This window comes from Triticum urartu, chromosome 5 (assembly GCF_003073215.2).
Source record: "Triticum urartu cultivar G1812 chromosome 5, Tu2.1, whole genome shotgun sequence".
In the NCBI taxonomy this organism is placed as follows: domain Eukaryota; kingdom Viridiplantae; phylum Streptophyta; class Magnoliopsida; order Poales; family Poaceae; genus Triticum; species Triticum urartu.
In genome coordinates, this window is record NC_053026.1 from 295,717,872 (window position 1) to 295,741,083 (window position 23,212).

The 23,212-nt window shown below is 45.6% G+C and overlaps 2 protein-coding genes across 6 annotated transcripts; both read left to right on the plus strand.

Moving 5' to 3' along the window:
- The first annotated feature begins 10,105 nt into the window (after nt 1-10,105).
- On the plus strand, nt 10,106-19,314 carry LOC125508672 (mucin-1-like). Of its 5 annotated transcripts, XR_007283710.1 has the most exons (4): nt 10,106-10,804; nt 10,878-11,105; nt 12,211-12,472; nt 12,587-12,787. XR_007283710.1 is itself a non-coding variant. In XM_048673437.1 (3 exons), the coding sequence occupies exons 1-3, from the start codon at nt 10,128-10,130 to the stop codon at nt 19,290-19,292; spliced, it is 936 nt and encodes a 311-aa protein (XP_048529394.1). In that variant the 5' UTR covers nt 10,106-10,127; the 3' UTR covers nt 19,293-19,314. The 5 variants fall into 5 exon arrangements, 4 of the variants coding, with proteins under 4 accessions (XP_048529394.1, XP_048529396.1, XP_048529393.1 ...); XM_048673437.1 differs by lacking the exons at nt 12,211-12,472; nt 12,587-12,787 and adding an exon at nt 19,262-19,314; XM_048673439.1 differs by lacking the exons at nt 12,211-12,472; nt 12,587-12,787 and adding an exon at nt 15,331-15,976 and having other exon boundaries at nt 10,888-11,105.
- Nucleotides 19,315-20,198: 884 nt separating this feature from the next.
- On the plus strand, nt 20,199-21,363 carry LOC125555912. Its single transcript, XM_048718715.1, has 2 exons — nt 20,199-20,469; nt 20,546-21,363. Exons 1-2 carry the CDS (start codon nt 20,304-20,306, stop codon nt 21,199-21,201), a joined length of 822 nt encoding a protein of 273 aa, XP_048574672.1. The 5' UTR covers nt 20,199-20,303; the 3' UTR covers nt 21,202-21,363.
- Nucleotides 21,364-23,212: the final 1,849 nt, after the last annotated feature.

Below are 23,212 nucleotides of genomic sequence, written 5' to 3' on the forward strand. Positions count from 1 at the left end.
ATGGCGGCTGGGCATGGTGAAGTTTTCTACAGTATAGTCTTTCTTGAATAAAATCGCAACAAGGAGTTTGTTGCAGAAATACAGAGAAGAGGTCAGAGATGCTACTGTAAATTTTGCAACAAGGGTCTTTTTGCAAGAATACAAAGAAGTGGCAGGAGATATTGCAAGTTTTTGCAACTGAGATCTTGTTGCAGGAATTAGGTTTGCAACAAGAGTCTTGTTGCACGAAAAAGGAGAACACATTTTGCAACTGAGATCTTGCAGGAATGAGGTTTGCAACAAGGGGCAATGTTGCAGAAAAATAGAAAAGAGAAACGGACGGCTCACACCATACAATCGGACGGCTTGTGAGGCAGCGGATCTTTTTAAAAGATCTGTCGGTGGATGTGTAGCAGGCCCCTTTTAGAAAGCAACTATAAATCCATTAGAATAAGATCAAGGGTTTTTATCATTTTTGCCACTAGTTGTGTCCCACTACTCAGTTTTGCCATTAGAAGTTACAACTACTCAAAAATGCCATCGATCCGTGAGATGTTTGCTCAAAAATGCCATCGTTCCGTTAGATGTTTCCTCAAAAATGCCATTAGACATCGTTATTTTCACATCAAACTCATTGACCATGTTATATGACAAAAATAAGCCTAGACCCACATGTCAGTTCTCTCTATCTCACAATGATAAGTGTGGCCCCACTTGTCAGGAGTAACCAAGCGAATAATTTTATAGAAAAATAAGAACGTCGTTGGGATCAAGTGGGCCCCACACTTTATTGTAGTAAGATAGAAGGAGAGCTGGCATGTTGGTTTATAGGTATTTATGTCATTATAACATAGCAAAAGAGATTTGAGAACACAATAATGGTGCCCAGTGGCATTTTTGAACATGTGCCTAACAAAGCGATGGCATTTTTGAGCAGTTGAAATTCCTAGTGGCAAAACTGAGTAGTGGGACACAACCGATGGCATAAATGATAAAAACCCTAAGATCAAAGGCAGTAAATTAAATCATCAATGGTTTGACACCGTGTAAGCCTCCATAGAATCGGGAAGAATTCAGTATCCACTACTATAGACGCAAACAACACTAAACCCTCATCACTGACCTGCGAGCATGCATCGGTCAGAGATGAGGCTCATCACTGACCGGCCATGAAATGCTCATTAGTTATAAAACCCGTAGTTATAAGTCCTTGAATCCTTTTTTAGAACGAAGGCTCAAGAAGAGCCCAGCTTTGAATTAACAAGCCATCAACCGGCCAGGATTACAAGATCACCATCTTACAAGAAAAAGCAAGAAGAGAAACAAGCGGCTGATACAAGGAGCAAAGCGAAACAGATTCAAAGGCAGCAGCGATAGCAAGCACGCCATGCTGCCGCCAACACCCTACAAGACGACCTACACCAACCGGACAAGCTACGGACTTGAGAGGATGCACCACCGCGCAAGCTTCGTGATCGTAGCCAAACTCAAAGACAGCACTAACACTCCTCTGGAACTGCCACTGCAAAGGGCCCCTGCCCTCTCATCCTGGCTCGAAGGATGCCGCACCGGCAGGCGGCAGCTCGGTTCACCCTAGAACCCAGACGAAGACGTCCAACCTGCGCATGAAGAAGGAACTACAAGCAGACCTGCTAGCACAGAGCACACCATTCCGAGCATCGTCGTCGTCCGCGGTTAAGCCACACCGAAGGGCTAGAGCTGTCGACCACAGTCGCAACAACAAGGGTAACAGTGATGAGCCACCGAAGAAAAGGCAGTGAAGCGTCGAGCCAAGCTGCCACCCGCCACCATCACACCCACAACTCGACTCTCTCGCCGCCCCTGCGATCCCCGGACTGCGCCTCCAAGAAGGAACACGACACGGATGTGTCGTCACCGCCCGAATCAGGGGACCTAGGCTTTCACCTAGCAGGGAACGGAAGGAGGGGGAGAAGGATCCTCACCACAGCCTCCAGGAAGGGGTACGGCGCCCAGGGCGTCGCTTGCAATGTGGCTGCGCCGTCCAGGGGTTTCCCCTGGATCCAACCCCACTCAACAAGATCCGCGCTGCCGGCACCCGGGAAGAACGGCCTAAGCCACTAGGACCCGGATCCGGCCATGGAAGGAGCAGATCGGGGCAGAGAGGATGAGATGCATCTGGCGACGGCAACCGCGCAGGCGAGGCCGCACACCAGCGACCGTGGACCGACGCCGCCTCGTCCCTCGTGAGACCGAGGGAGGCACCTCACCATCTCCCGCCGAACTGGCCCGCCGCCCGGGCCACCCGGCACTCTCCGCCCGGGGCCGCCGCCCCGGATGCCGAGGCCCTCCACTCTATGTGGAGCCGCCAGATCCCCCGCCGCGACCTTCATCGGTGTTGAGCGCACGCCGGCGCACACCTCTGGCGGCGGCGGAGGGGAAGGGGAGGGGGAGGAGGGGTGCGGCGGCGGCGGTTAGGGTTTCCCCCGAGTCGCCTCGAAGGAGATGACGCGGGGGCGGGGGGGGGGTCCTTGAATCCTTCACTGGGTAGTTATCACAAATGGGCTAATATATGGACAGTAAGGATGAGTCAAGGGGTCAGCCATGGTATTTCACTGACAGGTTGCCCTGCTTGACCTGTTGGTGGTGTAGGTACTTTCACTGACCTCCATTTTTGTAGTTATCCGTGATGACTCTCCCGTCAAAATGTTGGACGTTATCAGGTGTATTCCTTCACATGCCATTTTGGCCAGCTGCGGAGGTGGTGAGCTGCCTGTCTCTTGATAGTTGCGGCCTGTTAGTTTTGTGTACTCCTAGTCTGAAATGCTTTTTCAAAGCCTCCTAATCCACCGTTACGTGTAAATTTGATCAATGCATTATGTCCAAAACACAAATTGCATGTGTGTCCAAGGTCCATTATGTCGCCCTTGTTATTTTTGTCAATGCAATGAAGCATCGTTGTACCTGTGGAAGTGCTAATTATATATATATATATATATATATATATATATATATCTTTCATAGATGGATCGAAGATGGATGTATGAGAATAGGGCGATCGATGATTTCGTCCAAAAGTCAGAAGGGTTTCTTCAAGTCACCCTCTAACACATGGAGGTCAATGGAAGATGAAAAGATGTGTTCTGATGTAGGGTAGAGACCCTATGTGGCTCAATCTTCACGAACTGGAGGTGGATTCAAGGAGGAACACAAATAACACAAGGGGGAAATGTGGGAAATCACAAGGAAAAACACGTTAATGGACAAGATCCACACCAAGTACTCCTCAAATCACAAGCAATACATGGGATGCATCAAGATCCCAAAACAACAAGGGAAATAAAGATACAAAGATAGTTTGTCCAAATCTCACGGAGAGATGGGTCTTGCATCCAAGATGGATCTTCCCGTGTAGGGGTCTTGTATCCCTAGATGGATCTTCCCATGTAGGGGTTGTACTCCATGGAGTCTTCTCTCTAGGAGGAATCTCACAAGAGGAGATACATGAGCTAGACTCTATGATTTGTGTTCTATCTGTTGGGGAACGCAGTAATTTCAAAAAAAATCCTACGCACACGCGAGATCTATCTAGGTGATGCATAGAAACGAGAGGGGAGAGTGTTGTCCACGTACCCTCGTAGACCGTAAGCGGAAGCGTTATGACAACGCGGTTGATGTAGTCGTACGTCTTCATGATCCGACCGATCCTAGCACCGAAGGTACGGCACCTCCGCGATCTGCACACGTTCAGCTCGGTGACGTCCCACGAACTCTAGATCTAACTGAGGTCAAGGGAGAGTTTCATCAGCACGGCGGCGTGATGACGGTGATGATGAAGTTACCGACGCAGGGCTTCGCCTAAGCACTACAACGATATGACCAAGGTGGAAATCTGTAGAGGGGGCACCGCACACGGCTAAACAATCAACTTGCGTGTCTATGGGGTGCCCCTGGCCACGTATATAAAGGAGGGGAGGGAAGAGGTGGCCGGCCCTAAGGAGGCGCGCCAGGTGTGGGGAATCCTACTAGGACTCCCCAGTCCAAGTAGGATTCCCCTCCTCTTTCCTATTCGGAGTAAGAGAGAAGGAAAGAGAGGGAGAGGGAGAAGGAAAGGGGGGCCGCGCCCCCACCCCTTGTCCAATTCGGTTTGGGCAGGGGGGAGGCGCGCGCCACCTCTTGTCCCTTCTCCCCTCTCTCCACTAAAGCCTAATAAGGCCCATTACTTCTCCCAGTGAATTCCCGTAACTCCCCGGTACTCCGAAAAAATACCCGAATCACTCGGAACCTTTCTGATGTCCGAATATAGCCTTCCAATATATCGATCTTTACGTCTTGACCATTTCGAGACTCCTCGTCATGTCCGTGATCTCATCCGGGACTCCGAACACCCTTCGGTACATCAAATCACATAACTCATAATAACAATCGTCATCGAACGTTAAGCGTGCGGACCCTACGGGTTTGAGAACTATGTAGGCATGACCGGGACTCATCTCCGGGCAATAACCAATAGCGGAACCTGGATGCTCATATTGGTTCCTACATATTCTACGAAGATCTTTATCGGTCAAACCGCATAACAACATACGTTGTTCCCTTTGTCATCGGTATGTTACTTGCCCGAGATTCGATCGTCGGTATCATCATACCTAGTTCAATATCGTTACCGGCAAGTCACGTTACTCGTTCCGTAATGCAACATCCCGCAACTAACTTATTAGTCACATTGCTTGCAAGGCTTATAGTGATGTGCATTATCGAGAGGGCCCAGAGATACCTCTCCGACAATCGAAGTGACAAATCCTAATCTCGATCTATGCCAAATCAACAAACACCATCGGAGACACCCCTAGAGCATCTTTATAATCACCCAGTTACGTTGTGATGTTTGATAGCACACTAAGTGTTCCTCCGGTATTGGGGAGTTGCATAATCTCATAGTCATAGGAACATGTATAAGTTATGAAGAAAGCAATAGCAACAAACTAAATGATCATAGTGCTAAGATAACGGATGGGTCAAGTCAATCACATCCTTCTCTAATGATGTGATCCTGTTAATCAAATGACAACTCATGTCTATGGTTAGGAAACTTAACCATCTTTGATTAACGAGCTAGTCAAGTAGAGGCATACTAGTGACATTCAGTTTGTCTATGTATTCACACATGTACTAAGTTTCCGGTTAATACAATTCTAGCATGAATAATAAACATTTATCATGATATAAGGAAATATAAATAACAACTTTATTATTGCCACTAGGGCATATTTCCTTCAGTCTCCCACTTGCACTAGAGTCAATAATCTAGTTCATATCGTCATGTGATTTCACACCAATAGTTCACATCTTTATTTGATTAGTTCACATCTTCATGTGACCAATACCTAAAGGGTTTACTAGAGTCAATAATCTAGTTCACATCGCTATGTGATTAACACCCAAAGAGTGATCATGTTTTGCTTGTGAGAGAAGTTTAGTCTACGGGTCTGCAACATTCAGATCCGTATGTATTTTGCAAATTTTCTATGTCTACAATGCTTTGCACGGAGCTACTCTAACTAATTGCTCCCACTTTCAATATGTATCTAGATCAAGACTTAGAGTCATCCATATCGGTGTCAAAGCTTGCATCGACGTAACTCTTTACGACGAACTATTTATCACCTCCATAACCGAGAAACATTTCCTTATTCCACTAAGGATATTTTTGACCGATGTCCAGTGATCCACTCCTGGATCACTATTGTACCCGTCGTTGGTTTGTCACGGCAGATGTCCTAGCGTAAGGACTTAGTCGTGGATCCATCGCAACGTAGTAGCTTACAGGGGTTAAAGCGGAACAAGGGATGCAAGGAATTATACTGGTTCGGCCCCTTACGGTGAAGGTAAAAGCCTACTCCAGTTGTGATGGAATTGCTAGGGTTTCGATGACCAGGAAGCAAATCCGCTTTGCCTGGCTCTTGAGTTGTTGTTTGTTCTCCTTAAACCGCCGCCGGTTCGTCCCCTTATATACACAGGTTGATGCCCGGCGGTTTACAGAATCCCGAGGCCGGCTCATAAACGTGTCCGGCTCGGTTTCTACCTTTTCTTGTCTTACAACACAAGTTAGATATCATATGGAGGTTTATGTCTACGGGCCCTAATCCGCCTTTGGGCCCCAGGCCTCTATGTTAGATCTCCTCCGTAAAGCGTCATACTCCTTGTCTTCATGGGCTTCAAACATGACTAACTCATTGTGGGCATAACCCGGCCCCTCATGGCCGGTTTATACTTAGTAGTAATATCCCCAACATTAGGTCCTAGATTGATTTGAACCTGTTCATGTCAATCTTCAACACTTAGAAAATTCCTCCTTCAGCACCTTCGCATAAATCTTGTAAACCGCTATGATGTCATCTTCCAGGTTCATAATAAACCACCATGACATCACCTGTTATTAAAAATTGTATATCTCACCTTCATTAATGAGCCTCCGACAATCGAGGCGACAACTCTGTCACATATCCAACTTTTGGGCTCCTCGACTTTCGCGCCTGTCACGTATCCCTTCACCTTATAAATAAGACCAAGGGGTACTTTTCATCCCCCCCGTGCCTCCTCGCTTATTCTTCCTTGTGCCGACCTGACCCTTACGCGCAGCCGCCGTCGTCAAGCTCCGCCCTCGACTTCATCTCCGGCCGCTGCATCAACCTGAACGTACTAGAGAAACGCGACGCGCCTTCGCTATTTCGCCAACAATAGTAAGTTTCCCTTTTCCTTGCTCTAGATCCGCCATTAGGGTTTCGGTGTTCATCAAAGCTCGAAGTTGTTCTTCTCTGTTCATCTCCGTAGTGTAAATGGCGATCTCAGATCTGACATTTTCTTGCGCAGTCGTAGTTATAATTCCTTTTTGCATCCTTAGAACATCTTCTTCGTATAGAAAAAACTCATCTGGACCCAATGAACTACTTAAACACCTGTATTTTGAGTCTGAATATATTTTGATTTACTGATACACTGCAGATCTGAAATTACCATATCGATATGTGAAACTTGTTTTTCCCTTACTTAGATATTTTAGATCTGTACCTTCCATACCAATGTAGGCAGTTTAACTTTTTTTTAGAAAATAATAATCCGGCAGGTAGAAGATGATAATCTGGCAGGTACCATTAGTCCCCTCTTAAACCGCCGATTCTTTTATCTTTGTAACCCCTCCAATGTCAGGCTCCGGTTTAACAATGTGCATCCGCCTCCGTCTTCTCCTTCTGATCTTGCGTCGCTTTATGCTTGTCTGTCATAAACCTTAAACCAGCATTTGATATTTTTCCAGCTTTTCATTTGAAATGGCCAAACAATTTTATGCTTGTAACTGGGTCCCTTCCCGGGCTACTGAAGAGCAACTAACCGGATGCGTTGCAACCGGCGTTTTAGCAAAGAAAGAAGTCATCCACTGGAGGGCCAATGGTCCGGAAAATCCTCCTGAGCCCAAGGATGGAGAAGTAGTCGCGTTCGTTGACCACCTGGGTCGAGGGTTTAGCCCTCCCGGATCAAAAAAAAATCTGAGATGTGCTTGCTAGCTTCCAAATCCATCCTTAGGACATCAGACCAAACTCTGTGTCCAATGTTTGCAATTTCCAAGTATTTTGAGAGGCTTATCTTCAAGAAGAGCCCACAGTTGAACTGTTTAGGGATTTCTTCTACTTGAACCGTCGTACAGAGTTTACAGACGGACCCAATACTGAACTTGGTGGAATGGCTATTCAAAAGAGGAAGGATGTTAGTTTCCCTCACGCCAAGCTTCATAGTCACCCCAAGGATTGGAGTCAGACTTGGTTTTATTGCCGAGATACGTCTCCAACTGATCAGAATCCTCTGCCGGGTTATCGTCCTCACCGGCTTAGCAACACACATCCATTTCCTCAGAGGCTGACTGCAAAGGAATGATCCAACTACGCAGCACAACTCTCAAAACTCAGAGCCTTTATGGCAAACGGTTTAACAGGAGTTGACTTTGTTCGCTGCTGGATATCCTGGAGCATTCTGCCTTTAAGCCGGCGCCCTGATTTAATGTGTGAGTACACAGGGGACTTGAAAGATCCTCAATGCCATATTAACATTCAGCTAACAGAGGCTGTCAAGAAAATATTGAATGAACCGGAGGCTGTTTGCAGCAAGGCAGGGCTAAGTCCTTTCTGCACTTCGAATAAACAGCCAATTGTAAGAACCATATAACCTTTTGTTTTAGCTTGATCCCTTTAAATATTCTCTCAAAAAAATTTCCATCTTTGACAGGGCGATGATCCGTTCTGGAAGAAGAAACCACAGGACAAACCGGCCAAGACGCCTCGCCCCAAGACCAAGGTTACTAAAAACCTGCCAAGAAGAAAAACGTTGAACCCTCTGAACCGAACATTGATGATGACCCGGATAATCCGGACTCAGAGGTAGAACTTGACTCTCTTGGTTCGTTTTTCATACACCTCATTGACAATGACTATTATCAGGATGACGTTGAAGGCAGCCAAGCCGATGTCGCAGAGGTAATTATTCTTTCCTCCGGTTCAGATCCTCTGCCAACACAGAAAATCCATCAAGCAAACCAGAAAGTAAGATTTTCTCACCCCTAGCTCACTTGGATCCAAACTTTCTTTTGAAGAAGCAGCAACACAAAGCTCGCCGCACAACCTGGCACAGCGGCCAAGTAGTCACTTCAGCACTTCAGCCGGTTTACCGAACACTCCGGTTCGGAAACGTCAACCTGAGGTCTCACATACTTCTGATACTTCTTATCCCAAGGTAGGCTATTTCCGACAACCTCTTAATCCGTCCGATTCAAATTATCAGGGAACGCCTCATTCATCATCTGGCGAGTCAATGACCACACGGCTCCCTCCTCTTAAGACTGTTCCTGGGTAAACGCTTTGAACTTAACCTTTTGACACTTTATACTTGTGTGTTATACTAACCTTTATATATTTTCGTTTCAGAGCCAAGGTCAGGCCCAGCAAAAAGGCCAAATTGAATAAACCAGCGGATGATAACCCGACTGATGATAACCCGGCTGAAGATAATCCAGAACAGTTTTGAGACGAACGTTGATGACATACATGATGATCCGCCACCAGAACACCATGATACCTTTGCTGAACCGACGGAAGAGGATCCCACCGGCCGTGCTACTGACTCGCCAAGCCTAGCCAAAGCCGCAGATAAACCGCCAAGCCCGGCCAAAGCCGCTGAGGAACAATCAGACGACGTCATTGTCACTCGCATCGGCCACACCAGCCCTGGCAATCCTATCGCTTTATCAAAGCATAGTGCCAAGGAAGAGTTTTCTGCTATGGACAAGGGCAAGTGGAAAACGGATTTATCCAGCTATGCCCACCTCAACACTCAAGAGATTCATTCTAGTTTCTTGAACCGGTGTCTTCCAGTTATGCACGTTGTTGCCATGTCATTCGCTTGTGTGTTGTATCTTATTATGTCATCATGTGCATTGCATCGTCATGTTTTTAAAAACTTGCATTCGTCCGGGTTTTCCCAGTTCTCCCCATTGTCCATTCTGAGCCCAACCACACTCGCACACGCCCGCGACATGTCCGAAATAGTATTTTATAAGTGGCCGGAAAATGTTCTCGAAATGGGTTGAAAGTTGGCATGTGGTGTTGTTTTGTTGTCAGTAGGCCACCTGCCAAGTTTCATCGCATTCGGAGTCCGTTTGACGTCCCAACGGATAACTATAGCGACAATATAGCCGGTCTTTTCGTCGGACGTTTTCGGTCTCCGAAAACTGCTGCCGGGTCTCTCTCTCTTCTCCCGCAGCCCTCGGCCTTCTACATAGTCACAACCAGCCCACCTAGGCCTACCTATCCTCCCTCTCGATCGGATCCATCGGTCGCGATCAGAGGCTCCAACCCCCCCCCCCTTTTATCTTTGGCCTTTCATCAAACCCCTCGCGCGTCCGAAAGCTGTCCCGAACCCGAACCGCTCAGTCGTGACCATTGGGTCCGGATCATCCCCAAGCATCCCTAAAATTTCTTCATTTCTTTGTTTGGACGCCCTAGTCTATTTATCCGGATTCATCTGATTAAAATCAAAGGGACCAAATGCCCCTATAAAAATCCACTTGCTATATATATAAGACCACCACCTACCAAATCAACCTAACCCTGTTAGAATCTAGGATGGTTGTCCCATCCATACCTCCTCCCTGCCGCCACTCCACCTGGATCCTCGGGATCCATCCCGGACCAACCAGCGAGCCCACCTCCTCCTGCTTTGATCCCCGAAGGGATCGAGAGAGCTGCCGCCGCCTCGTCACCTCCCGCGCCTCTCGACCCCCGCCTCCTCTGCATGCATCTCACCGGAGCAAGCCCCGTCCCGATCCAGCCGTCGCCGGCGAACAACAGCAGCACCTGAGCCCCCCGCTCCCTGCCTCCTCACACCGGCGACCAACCCGACGACACCAGGCCCTGTCTCGCGCCCCTGTTTTTTTTCCTTCGTCTCCCTCGCTGCTCCCTCTGTCTCACCCGATTCTCTCTCTCTCTCTCTCTCTCTCTCTCTCTCTCTCTCTCTCTCTCTCCCTCTCTGTTCTCTGTAACAGCGCCGTCTTCAACCTCGTCGAACCAGGCCACCCCGGCCAGCCTTCCGCCACCTGCAAGCCAACCCCACCGCCGGCCGCCCTTCCCCATCTCGATCGGATCCAGGACCCCGCCGCCTCCAGCCACCTCTCCACGGTCATGGCACCGCTGGAGGTTCCTTGCCTCGAGCCTCTGCCACGACCAGCACCCGACCAGCAGGTCGCCAGCGCGCCCGATGCCTCCTCCTCGCGCATGCCTGGCCGCGCCACCGGACCTCGCAGGTCGCCGTGCCCTGCCATCTCCGTCTCTCTTCTTCCCTTCCCCTGTTTCTCTCTGAACTCTGTCTTTCTTCAGGCAACAACAGCCTCCTTCAACCTCGTCGCCTCAAGCCCCTGCTTCGTCTCCTCCTACGTGGATCCATTCGCCCTCGCGTCGTTCCCACGGGATCAGGCGCGTTCCGGCCGGGAAGAGCCCCGCCGCTGCGACCTCCTGCATCCTGCCGCCATGGCGCCACTGCCGTTCTCCTTCAGCGAGACTAGTAAGCTTGCACGTGCAATGCACGTCTTGCTTGCACATGCAAAGGTAAATAACGACAAACCATGATTAGATCAATGGTGGGCATAGGGTCCATTGATTTCTCAAGAAACATACTATGAGCAGAAAATAAATGTAATATAAATGAATAAAGAATTGGTAAGAAAAAATATGATCCGAATAAAGGTTGCATTATGATGGAGAAAAATGTAACATATGTTTTGGATAACAGTGCCCAACCATGTTATGAGTTTCGTACAGGCACTTGAAATTTGATTGTGAGATATTCTCTATTCCTAGTCGATAATGCATAAAAATACAACTGAAAAGGGATATAAAAACCAAGCAATAATCAGCTTGGGCAACATTATCTCATCTCTGTTGAGATGTCTTCACCAAGATTCCGTTCTCTGCTTTCTCTTTACCCAACTTAATTACTGGAAAGGTATTTAAGTTGCTCATTGGTCAGCACACTACATGGGAGATCAATAATACTACCACTGTAAATCACTAAAAGGAGAGGACACTTCGCAAACATGTCTCATATTTCAGTATACTACTTTAGTACTTACCGCAGGTGTGGGAAGATGACAACAACAATCAAAAAAAGGTTTCTTGTCCCTGTAAAATCAGTGAATTGTTATATCTAAATCACATATTTGCTCCATTCAGTTGAACTAATTTTGACGAAGATCAATTTCAGGTCTAAAATTTCAAGCCTAATGAAAAACAAAATGCAATAGACATAACTGAATAATGGGTACATGATAGTAGGTTAAATAAGCCCATACAACTTGTGGTCTATGGAAATAAGAATTAGAATTCAAGCTCATACAAGTAAATAAATAGATTATCAAAAAGCTATATCAGGTTACAGAGCAACAATAGTGCTACCATGAGGTTGCAGTGAGGAATAGTGGAAAAGGAATAAAAAAATTGTGTAAGCATGAGAGCAAACTTCCTCCAATAATTTTTGTGTCAGTCACATAGCAGGTGCATTCCTGTTCTGATTAAATCAGATAACCAATGATGGAATAATCCCATTAAAGGGGATAGTTGCATTATTGTTCATGTTTTTCTTCACCGCAAAGATCATATATCTGAGTGTAGCCTCTGCAACTAACTTTCATCACCTCCCGGACCGTCATGGTAGGTTGTTGATAACAACAACAGTAACACAATCGCCGCGAGAAAAATGTGTGATGTAGCACAATGGTGACACCAACGCCTCCCGGCTGTGCCCAGCTGTGGCAACTGCCACACCCCACTGCCACCGGACGGCGCCCCCATCCAGGAGTACACAAGTTGCCCCACGCCAAGCGAGATCTTTCAAATCTTCTCTATCATTGTCATTGCAAAAGGACTTTCATCAGTGGCTCGCTGACAATCTCCCCCAAACCCTACAAGAGATTCAAGTAAGTTTAAACTTCCATTTTGCACATGTGCAATTGAGTCACTCACCTTGCTAGATTAGGTCAGATCTATTATCCATACCTAAGCCCTCCGAATTATTGTATTTTCCTGGCCAGATAATGGATCAACAAGCTTGTCCCTTCATATTGTCAAACACGGGCTGACTGGATCATCTACTTTGGTCATTCAAATTATAAAACACAATCATGATATTGAAATCTCATCTCATTCCATCACGTGAGCTTTTCCCAGTTTTTTTAAAGAGCTTTTCTCAGTTTTGGACAAACTGAATGACGGTGACGATTTGTATATTGTAGCTTTTTCTTTCATACACTTCACTGAGTAGATGGGAGAGCGCGCTGTGCCCTATGTTCAACCCCAAAAACCTTGATTCAAGGTTTGTAGGTCATAGTAGTTGTCATCACTCGCAAGCTTGCTTGTGCACTTTAAAAAACTGCATGACGAAGCACATCAAGAGCAGCAAAGGTGCTCTCAAGTTGTTATGCATATCATATGGCACATGTAGGACAACAAAATGACAGTCATCAAGGAAAATATATAATTACCAAATCAACCCCAAATCAGCACTCGCATCTCCATCTATGTATCAGACTACTTGGAACTGAACTGAATGTAAAGCAAGATTTAAGTGTTGACCATTAGTCCTCAATGTCCCATGTGTTCTCCATCCTGCTCCTGATTTTACTGTCCTACTCTAGTTCGTAGTCTAAATTTAGTTACTGGTTGCACTCACCCCTAAGTGAACACTAAAAGTTTTAACAGGATAAATCACACAGATATATCATTAATTACCTTAGTCAATAGAGTCCTGGAATTGGGTCACAAGATCCTGACAAAACTGACCGGAGTTTTCGTAGTTCTCTGAAACTTTTCATGTCTGGTTCGCTACTACTCACAGTTCTTTCTTGGATTAAATAAGCCCCATGAAAGCAAATTTTCTTGGGGTATACGACTGAAAAGAAGGTTGTAAAATTCATCAAAATCATCTAGAACAAAACAGTATGACATACTTTTTGCGCAAGTACTGTAAAAACAAGTATTACCTGTCCTAGCCTTTCTTTCTCAACAGTCTCTGGCTTGTACTGAAAAAACAGTATGACGTACTTTTTTACTCCTACAACTACCTTCGTGATGATCCGAAGAAAGTGTCGCAGACACTATGCACATTTATTTTGTTGGATTGTGCAGATCCAATTGAGCAGTCCCTAAAGCTGGAAGGACTTGAGAGAATTCAGTACACTATTATTAGGAGCCAACAATTCCGTTTCAGAACACAATTGCTATAGATATATGATGCTGAAAATTCCGTTCTTAAAATATCCTTCATATTTAAACTCGACATATCTAGAAAATGAGAGCTTTGGCCTTCTTCTGTTAACATGAAAGTAGCAGCTAGCAGCCATGTTGCAACTCCATATTTTAGACGCTTTCAATGAATACACAAGACATGCAAGGACCGCTCACAGTTTCGGCGGCAATGTGAGCAAAACAAGTCAGCAAGCACATAATGATTTCTAGGCTGAGAAGAGTGTAGATAGACGTGCATAACAAGTATTCCTATATACGACCCTTCACCACTTATCTGCTTCTAAAACAAACCATATACTAAAAGCTGGAATACAGATCACGAAAATGTTGCGATAATTCTGATTTTTGCAGTTGACAGAACAGTATTAGTAGAAGGTAAGTAGTATTGTTCTGGAAATTTAGTGAAACGGAAGCGTGATTAGCATATCAAAATACCGTATTAATCGACCCATTGTATTTGGAAGAATAGGGCGGCATATCTCACGGGGTCATCCATGATCGCAGTGGATGTAAATCGCTTGGTGATCGGTGATGAACTGGGGCGAGATGGACGCACCCGATGGACGTTTTGAGCACAGTACTTGACACAATAGCCTTGATCTTTGCGACCCCTCTCCAAAGCTGCCTTTCTATCCTGAAATCTCCCGAAAAAACCAAACTCTGAGACAGATGGTAGCCGGTGAGGGGAACTGACCACATGCTGCTGAAGTAAGCTTCTGCTTTTTATGTTCCGAGAGGTCAAATTTCAGGCTGGTTCTAGTGATACTTATCAGCCTAAAACTACTTGGTCACATATGGACATGAAGTCCAACTGATTGTCCGGTAGCTAAATAGTTCAAACTTTTTCACTACACGGTTTGTGACTAATAAGTCAGTCATATGTTAGTACTACACAGTGCTTAATGACATTTTAGTTTTTTTGCAAAAAAAAAGAATTATAGCAATTGGAGTTCACTTGTTCGTTTTTTCTCTAACTAATGAGAAACAAATAGGATCTGCTTTCTTGCTAAAAATTCTTTAAGCAAGGGATCAACATAACTTCCGTCAAATTTATGAAATCATGTGATGCTAGATAACAATAACAGCATCAAACTCTACAAAATAAATGCCTCGGCATTTAAAAAAAAAATCCATGATGAGCTCATTGATGAGAAGCAGACAAACACTATGCCAATAAATAATTACCACTACCTAAGCATCATTGAGCTACATACTATGACACTCTTGTTTATTCAGTAGAAGAGCAAGAAAAGTCTTCCTTTCAGCGTGATAATTGTAAATATTTCAGATGCAGAAGAGTAGGAAAAGAATTTACCAATGGATGAACAGTTTCAATATGAAAATACTTATGTGCATTATAAAGATTATTCAGTTTATGGAACTTTAAAAAGTAATAACATGGCAAAAGCTTTTATATTGTCTTCAGAGGATAAAACAACCATGCATGTTTGAAAAAAGTTCAGAATCAAGTTGTAAACCAGATACCTTTCTAGTTGCAATACCTCCTTCAGCATCCTCTTTCTTGTTGTAGGAAAAAATAAGCTTGAATAATGATCCAAGAGCAAAGGCGTTGGGACTATCAGTGCCACCCATCAGCAGCATTGTCGACTTATATTTCTTCCTCATTGGACCATCACATACTATGTTCTTCTTAACTATCACCTACTCAAGGCAGTTGCAGAGCTTTGCATATAATTTCATATTATTTCAACATAAATAGCACAGCTTATCAAATAACCCAGTATAAAGATATATGCATGAATTTCAGCACAACACAAAGATCTAAACTTCATGCTTTTACAAGGGTAGTAGTAGATGAACACTATACCACTACAATAACTGACAATAGTATCTGAATTGTGGAGCACGACCAGAATGTTCAGAAAAGACGCATGACATTTACCTGAACATGGATAACCTGTTCGTCAATCAAGAAGGCATGTCTCTTCAGAGAATAATATTCAGTTTCGCTGGTTAAAACTGCTTCTTGCTTTTAACTGCATTTCGCTCAAATTAGCCTAACCTCAAAACTGAGGACAGATCAGTCTACTGCTATTGCAGCAAGCAAAATGAAATTCATTCAAAAACAGAAGATAACATAGAGAGCAAGCATGACATGGTGGATAAAATGCGACAGATCGGTAGCTGGTACTCCCTCTGTAAACTATTCCCTCCGTCCCAAAATTCTTGTCTTAGATTTGTCTAAATACGGATGTATCTAGTTACGTTTTAGTGTTAGATACATCTGTATCTAGACAAATGTAAGACAAGAATTTTGGGACGGAGGGAGTAATATAAGAGCATTTAGATCACTAATATAAAACTGGTTCAATGTGATACGAATTGCAACAGATGTCAACACCTATGAAGCTACAAACGGGCAACTCCCAGTTCATTGAAGTATACCACAACTGTATATATACTGCTAAGGACATACAAAGATCAGAACCAAGAATAGGAAGTGGTGGTAACCTGACTGTAGCTGCGACTGCGGCGGTTTCAAGATGGCCTAGGCGAGGCGGTGGAGAACCGGCAGGCATCGTGGGGAGTGTGGTCGCGAAGGGGCCAGCGGTGGGGCGTCGTGGTCGCTGTTCGGGGATGGCCTGAGTTGGGAGAGGCGTGCGTTTGTGGAGTGCGAGTGGGGGTGGGCAGCAGCCGGCGTCACCGTGCGCGCCGCAAGGAAGCAGAACCCGGCGGCCACCTCGACCCTCCTCGCCGCCTTCCGTCTCCGCCTCCACCTCGACCGCGCGCACCGTAAGGAAGCAGAACCCGGCCTCCACCTCAACCCTCCGCACCGCAAGGAAGCAGGACCCGGCGGCCATCTCGTTACTCCCCCGCCTCCGCCTCACCGCCTTCCGAGACACCGCGCTCACCCTCCACCTCCTCGTCCGCGGCGGAGGAGGCCAAGCTGACCGGCGGTGGCGGAGGAGGGCGAGGATTTAGGGCGGCGGGCGGCGGCGGAGGCCGAGTGGATAGGCGGGCGGCGGACGGGGCGGACGACGGGGGAGGATCAGCGTCCGCTGGGAGGTGGAGCGGGTGAGGTCGTGGTGCGGGCGTGGCGTGCGGAGCGGTTTTTGTTTTTCGAAGCAGCGGGTAGGATTAGCGATCGATAGTGTGGGCGTGGCTTAATTCCGTGGCTTGCAGCGTTAAACACGAAACGATTAGGAGCCATTAGATTTTGATGATGGATGGATGTGATTGTTTGGATCTGCCCCTCTCTTCCTTTTATAGTGGTAGTAGATGCAGCAGCGCTGCATCGAGCGCATGACCACCACGCGCGTGGGTCACCAGCTGGACTCCAGATCAGGCCCAGCGCGCTTCCTTCCCACCGACTTGGGCTTGGCCCATGGTGAGGGCACCCCGCACCCCTCAGGGTTTTCCCAGTCACGACGTTGTAAAACGACGGCCAGTGAATTGTAATACGACTCACTATAGGGCGAATTCGAGCTCGGTACCCGGGGATCCTCTAGAGTCGACCTGCAGGCATGCAAGCTTCATGCATTTAATAACTCATGAACCGTGCATTGGATTAAAACAAACTTTATATGTAAAATGCTTAGAATTTTGTGCAGTTTCATAATATGCCACTTTCATCCATGTTTAAAATGATGTTTGTTTAAATTTGCTTAAATAACTTGCTAAAATGATTTATTTCACAACTAAATAACCGTAGCTCCAAATTTAATAAACTTTATATGTAAATGGGGTGAAAAAATGCATAGATTAACATGGTGGCATTACTTTGCATGTTTAATAACTCTAAAATTGTGTTTAGGGCAGAACAATACCAACCTTAAAATATGCATATGAGGATTTTCCAGAAGTGTCGTTGGTTATTTCCGTCCTCATTTAAACTTGACCAGTAGTTAGTTTACTTATGCTTCACCCCTTGCCATGTTTAATAACATTTAATATTGTTGAGTACATAACCGAGAGTGAACTAAATGTTTGAATGTGGTGCTTTCTTCAATATGCAACTCATTGCATATTGAGCTCCACTTAACTTGTAGTTTTGCTTGTGCACTTTGCCATGCCATGTTTCATTAAACCGGACATGCATCATACTTGGTTGTGCATCATGCCATGTTCATGTGATGGTTGTTTACTATGTTGCTTGCTTCTTTCCGGGTTGCTTCTCTCGTTAGCTTCGGTTCTGTTCCGGAGTTGTGAGGATTCGTTCGACTACGTCCGTTTGCCTTCTTGATGGACTCGTTCTTATTTCTTGCGGGATCTCAGGCAAGATGACCATACCCTCGAAATCACTTCTATCTTTGCTTGCTAGTTGTTCGCTCTATCGCTATGTCGCGCTACCTACCACTTGTTATATCATACCTTCCATATTTGCCATGTCAAGCATCTAACCTTCCTTCCTAGCAAACCATTGTTTGGCTAAGTTACCGCTTTTGCTCAGCCCCTCTTATAGCGTTGTTAGTTGCAGGTGAAGCTGAAGTTTGTTCCATGTTGGAACATGGATATGTTGGGATATCACAATATCTCCTATTTTTAATTAATGCATCTATATACTTGGTAAAGGGTTGAAGCCTCGGTCTTATGCCTGGTGTTTTGTTCCACTCTTGCCATCCTAGTTTCCGTCATACCGGTGTTATGTTCCTTGATTTTGCGTTCCTTACGTAGTTGGGTGTTATGGGAAACCCTTGACAATTCGCTTTGAATAAAACTCCTCCAGCAAGGCCCAACCTTGGTTTTACATTTGCCTAACAACCTATACCTTTCCCTTGGGAGTAATTAACCCGAGGTTCATCTTATTTTAACCCCCCTAGGCCAGTGCTTCTCTAAGTGTTGGTCCGAACTAGAGCACCATGCGGGACCGTCCCTTGGCAACTTGGGTTATGTTGGTACCTGTACGCTTAGCTTATCCAGTGTGCCCTGAGAACGAGATATGTGCAGCTCCTATCAGGATTTGTCGGCACATTCGGGCGGTCTTGCTGGTCTTATTTTACCATTATCGAAATGTCTTGTAACCGGGATTCCGAGACTGATCGGGTCTTTCCAGGAGAAGGAATATCCTTCGTTGACCATGAGAGCTTGTGATGGGCTAAGTTGGGACACCCCTGCAGGGTATAAACTTTCGAGAGCCGTGCCCGCGGTTATGTGGCAGATGGGAATTTGTTAATATCCGGTTGTAAAGAACTTGACACTTAACTTAATTAAGATGCACCAACCGCGTGTGTAACCATGATGGTCTCTTCTCGGCGGAGTCCGGGAAGTGAACACGGTCTTGTGTTATGCTTGAACGTAAGTAGTTTCAGGATCACTTCTAGTTTCTCGACCGTTGCGTTGCTTCTCTTCTTGCTCTTATTTACGTATGTTAGCCACCATATATGCTTAGTGCTTGCTGCAGCTCCACCTCACTACCTTTTCCTACCCTTAATATTAAATAGTCTTGATCTCGCGGGTGTGAGATTGCTAAGTCCTCGTGGCTCACAGATACTTCCAAACAGTTGCAGGTGCCGATTATACCAGTGCAGGTGACGCAACTGAGCTCAAGTGGGAGCTCGATGAAGATCTTGATCGTTGTGTTGTGTCTTTTCCGGTTGATCAGTAGTGGAGCCTAGTTGGGACGATCGGGGATCTAGCATTGGGGGTTGTCTTCTTTTATTTTGGTTCCGTAGTGGGACCTTGATTGTATTCTGGATGGTGTATGTTTAACTTGTTATTTGTGTGAAGTGGCGATTGTAAGCCAACTCTTTATCCCTTTCTTATTCAGTACATGGGATTGTGTGAAGATTACCCCTCTTGCGACAAACCTACCATGCGGCTATGCCTCTAAGTCGTGCCCCGACACGTGGGAGATATAGCCGCATTGTGGGTGTTACAAACCGGGACTATGAAGCCGATTTAGTAGGCCTGAGGAAGGAGCGATACGAGGTAAACACTGTTAACTCTTCACAACTGTTTCTCTTGTTCCATTTGTACTATCAACTCCAGCAGCCCCCAAGGGCCGGTTTATGATATCAACATGAGCCGGGACTTAATAAAACTTCAATTTTTGCCTGCATAGCCCCCAAGGGCCGGTTTATCGTTTTATGATGAACCGGGACTTTTAAAGTATGAATCCTGCAATTTTGCTTGTGTAGCCCCCAGGGATCGGTTTATACCTTTAGGATGAATCAGTACCTACCTGTCATGAAGCTTCCAAAACTCTTGATAACCATATTTGTAAACTGGTTGATGAAGAAAAATCCATAATTCTGTCTTGAGAAAATATACAGTAGCCCCCAAGTGCCAAGAATATAACTTGTTATGTGCTTGGGACTTAAAATGTCAGTTGAGAAAAGCCATATGCATTAGCCCCCAAGTGCCAAGTGTATAACTTGTTATGTGCTTGAGACTTCCAACATGCACTACTGACTTATAAAATGTCGCTTGCAGGCTAACCTTAGCCAGAAAGAATGTCAAATCGCCGACCTTCAGGAAAATATTAAGTCCCAGCAAGCTGTAACCTCCAAGGCTAAAGAGGAGTTGACTGACGCTTTAGCAGCCATGGAACAACTGAAAGAAGGCTTCAACAGTGAACGGGCGACATGGGATGCTGAAAAAACAACTCTGCTAAAGCGGGCGGAGGATGCTGAAGCAACTCTTAAACCGGTAACAGAAGAGTTGACTGGCTTGAAGCGGCAAATCAATGCCATGAACACTGCTGTGTTTGGTAAGTACCTTTATGATAAGCTTCAACATGTATTGTCCCATAATCTGCCGGTTTATCAATATGTTCAATGATGCAGGATCTTGTATTACCCACCTGGGCTCGGATATGCGGAAGAAGCTGAAGGCTTCCTATACTCTTATAGAGCAGTTATACACCGGTGCACAACGGATCATTTGCACTGCCGCTCATAACAAACTGCCCCGGAACCTTATCAAGGAAACACTAGAAAAGCTGTCAATGCTGCCTGCCCGGTTGGAGGAGTTAAAAAGATCAGCTGCAAGAGCAGGTGCTCTGACTGCACTAATCCGGGCTAAGGCCTGGATACCAGATCTTGACTCGGCTGGCATAGGACGCGGCTATCCGAGCATAAAGGAAGACGGGTCAGCGTTTGATAACAACGATCTTCGAGCTTTGACAAAGGAGATGCGTCCCTTAGCGAGCAAATTGGCCGAAGAAACAGATATCTCACACTATCAGCCGGTTTATGATGCTGAGAATAAGCGACTTCCTGCACCAACTCATGATGTGGAGGATCTTATCCCACCAATCCGTAAGCATACTTATGCCCCGGACGTTGACCCCTCCACCCTTATAAGCGACGAGGTTGTATTCAAGGCTCTAACTGGAATCGACTGGACCACCATTGAGTTCCAGCCGTTGGGTGGAGAGGAGGAGGGTGAACTGACGCAGGATGACCCGCAGCCATCAAGTCAGCCTGGCAAAGAATCATGATCCGGAGGCCGGTTTAATCTACTGCAATCTTTGCTAAAAAAAGACAATTATCCTTTTGGGCATCAAAAACGCCTTGTAATAGGCTAGTTGAAACACTTGGTCTCTATGCTATCGTGCATATTCACTTCTGCATGATACTGTTAATCCGTTATAATTATGTGATGTCTGCTTATGATCCTTTAGCAGCTCTATTTGACCTGTTTCTACATATAACAAGTTTGAAGTGTCCTGGCGGTTTATCGCCGGACGGGTCATAATGCCCAACATATAACCCAGGTTTATAACCAGGCTGTATTGAATGATAATCAAATACGAAATATATCATACATGTGATATTGAATCACATCGTTGGCGCACCAACTCCCTGTAGTAAAGGTGATAACCCAAATCTTGAGTACTGATAACTCCTCCCTGTTTCGCCGGTTTAGAATAAAGCCGGACCGGGTTGTAATAAACACCGGTTTATTCATATATCATACTGGTGACTTGTAATCAAAGACAAACCGGGTCAATCAACACCGGTTTATATTTGATTGTATACTGACGATGTATAATCGACAATGAAGCCGGATCAGTAGATACCAGCAATATTCTCACTTTGTTCGGCCGACTTATAGTCAACAGCCAGGCCGGGTCAATAGACACCGGTTTGGTATAAAACCCATCAAAAGAAATATCAAAAAAGAAAGATATCAGAAAATATTTAAAAAGGGCGAGGCTTTTCATGGGCTGCCAGGCCCAAATCGAGGCTTTTCATGGGCTACCAGGCCACTGAGTTAAACCATTTTACAAAGCCTTTTAAGATGGACCTCACATTAACCAATCGTCGTTTTAACTTTGACAAGTTCAGGGTCTATGAGATTGACTTGTCAAACGTTCGGCGGGTCATACCAGGATTACCTGGATGGAGTGGCTTACTTAAAAAGGTAGGATAACCCAGGGTTTTAGGTGAATACACCTGGCTTCCAAGCCAGGCTTGATAGCCTATTACAAGGGTGTAGACTCTTTGTTCTTTGAAAAGCAAAGATCCCCCAAGCAATATTTTGAGTTGTGCTCAGTGGGTGCCTATGTTTGAGTTGTGCTTTTGCAACACTCTCTTTGGCCCCCACGTGATTTCCTTTGGACTTTAAGCCGATCAAGAGGTGTAGCTATGGCTCAAATACAACCAAGCCCCCAAGTGATTTCCCTGGTGGCCTTATGCCAATCAAGAGGTGTAGCTATGGTTCGAATACGACCAAGTCCCCAAGTGATTTTTTACATCTATGGCTTTATAAGCCGGATCAATGAGAAAACTCTGCTTTATAAACAGAAGCCCCCATGTAATCACACATGATGTCAAAAAAAAACAGAGACCCCGCTTTAGCTGAGGCTCCGGTTTATTATATTGATCATAATATATACATTGTCATAACTATGTACATAAGAAGAGCCTGTGGCTCAAGTATAGTAAGGCCGAAGATGAGCTATATTCCACGGCCGTTGGGTCTCCTCCTCCAATTTACGTGAGTCTTTGTGCTCTCGAACATCGATAAGGTAGTATGATCCGTTGTGCAGATTTTTGCTGACCACAAAAGGTCCTTCCCAAGGTAGGGACAACTTGTGCATATCGGTCTGATCCTGGATGAGCCGGAGCACCAGATCGCCTTCTTGAAAAGTTCTAGTTTTAACCCGGCGGCTGTGATAACGACGCAAGTCTTGCTGGTAAATCGCCGAATGAGCCGCTGCAAGATCACGCTCCTCATCTAACAGGTCAAGTGAATCCCGACGTGCTTTCTCATTATCGGCTTCAACATAAGCCGCCACACGGGGCGAGTCATGACGGATGTCACTAGGGAGAATCGCCTCTGCTCCGTAAACCATGAAGAAAGGTGTGTAACCCATAGATCTGTTCGGTGTGGTATTGATGCTCCATAACACAGAAGGTAACTCCTCCACCCAACAACCCAGCGTCCGCTTTAAAGGAACCATAAGTCGGGGCTTGATGCCTCTCAAAATCTCCTGATTGGCTCTC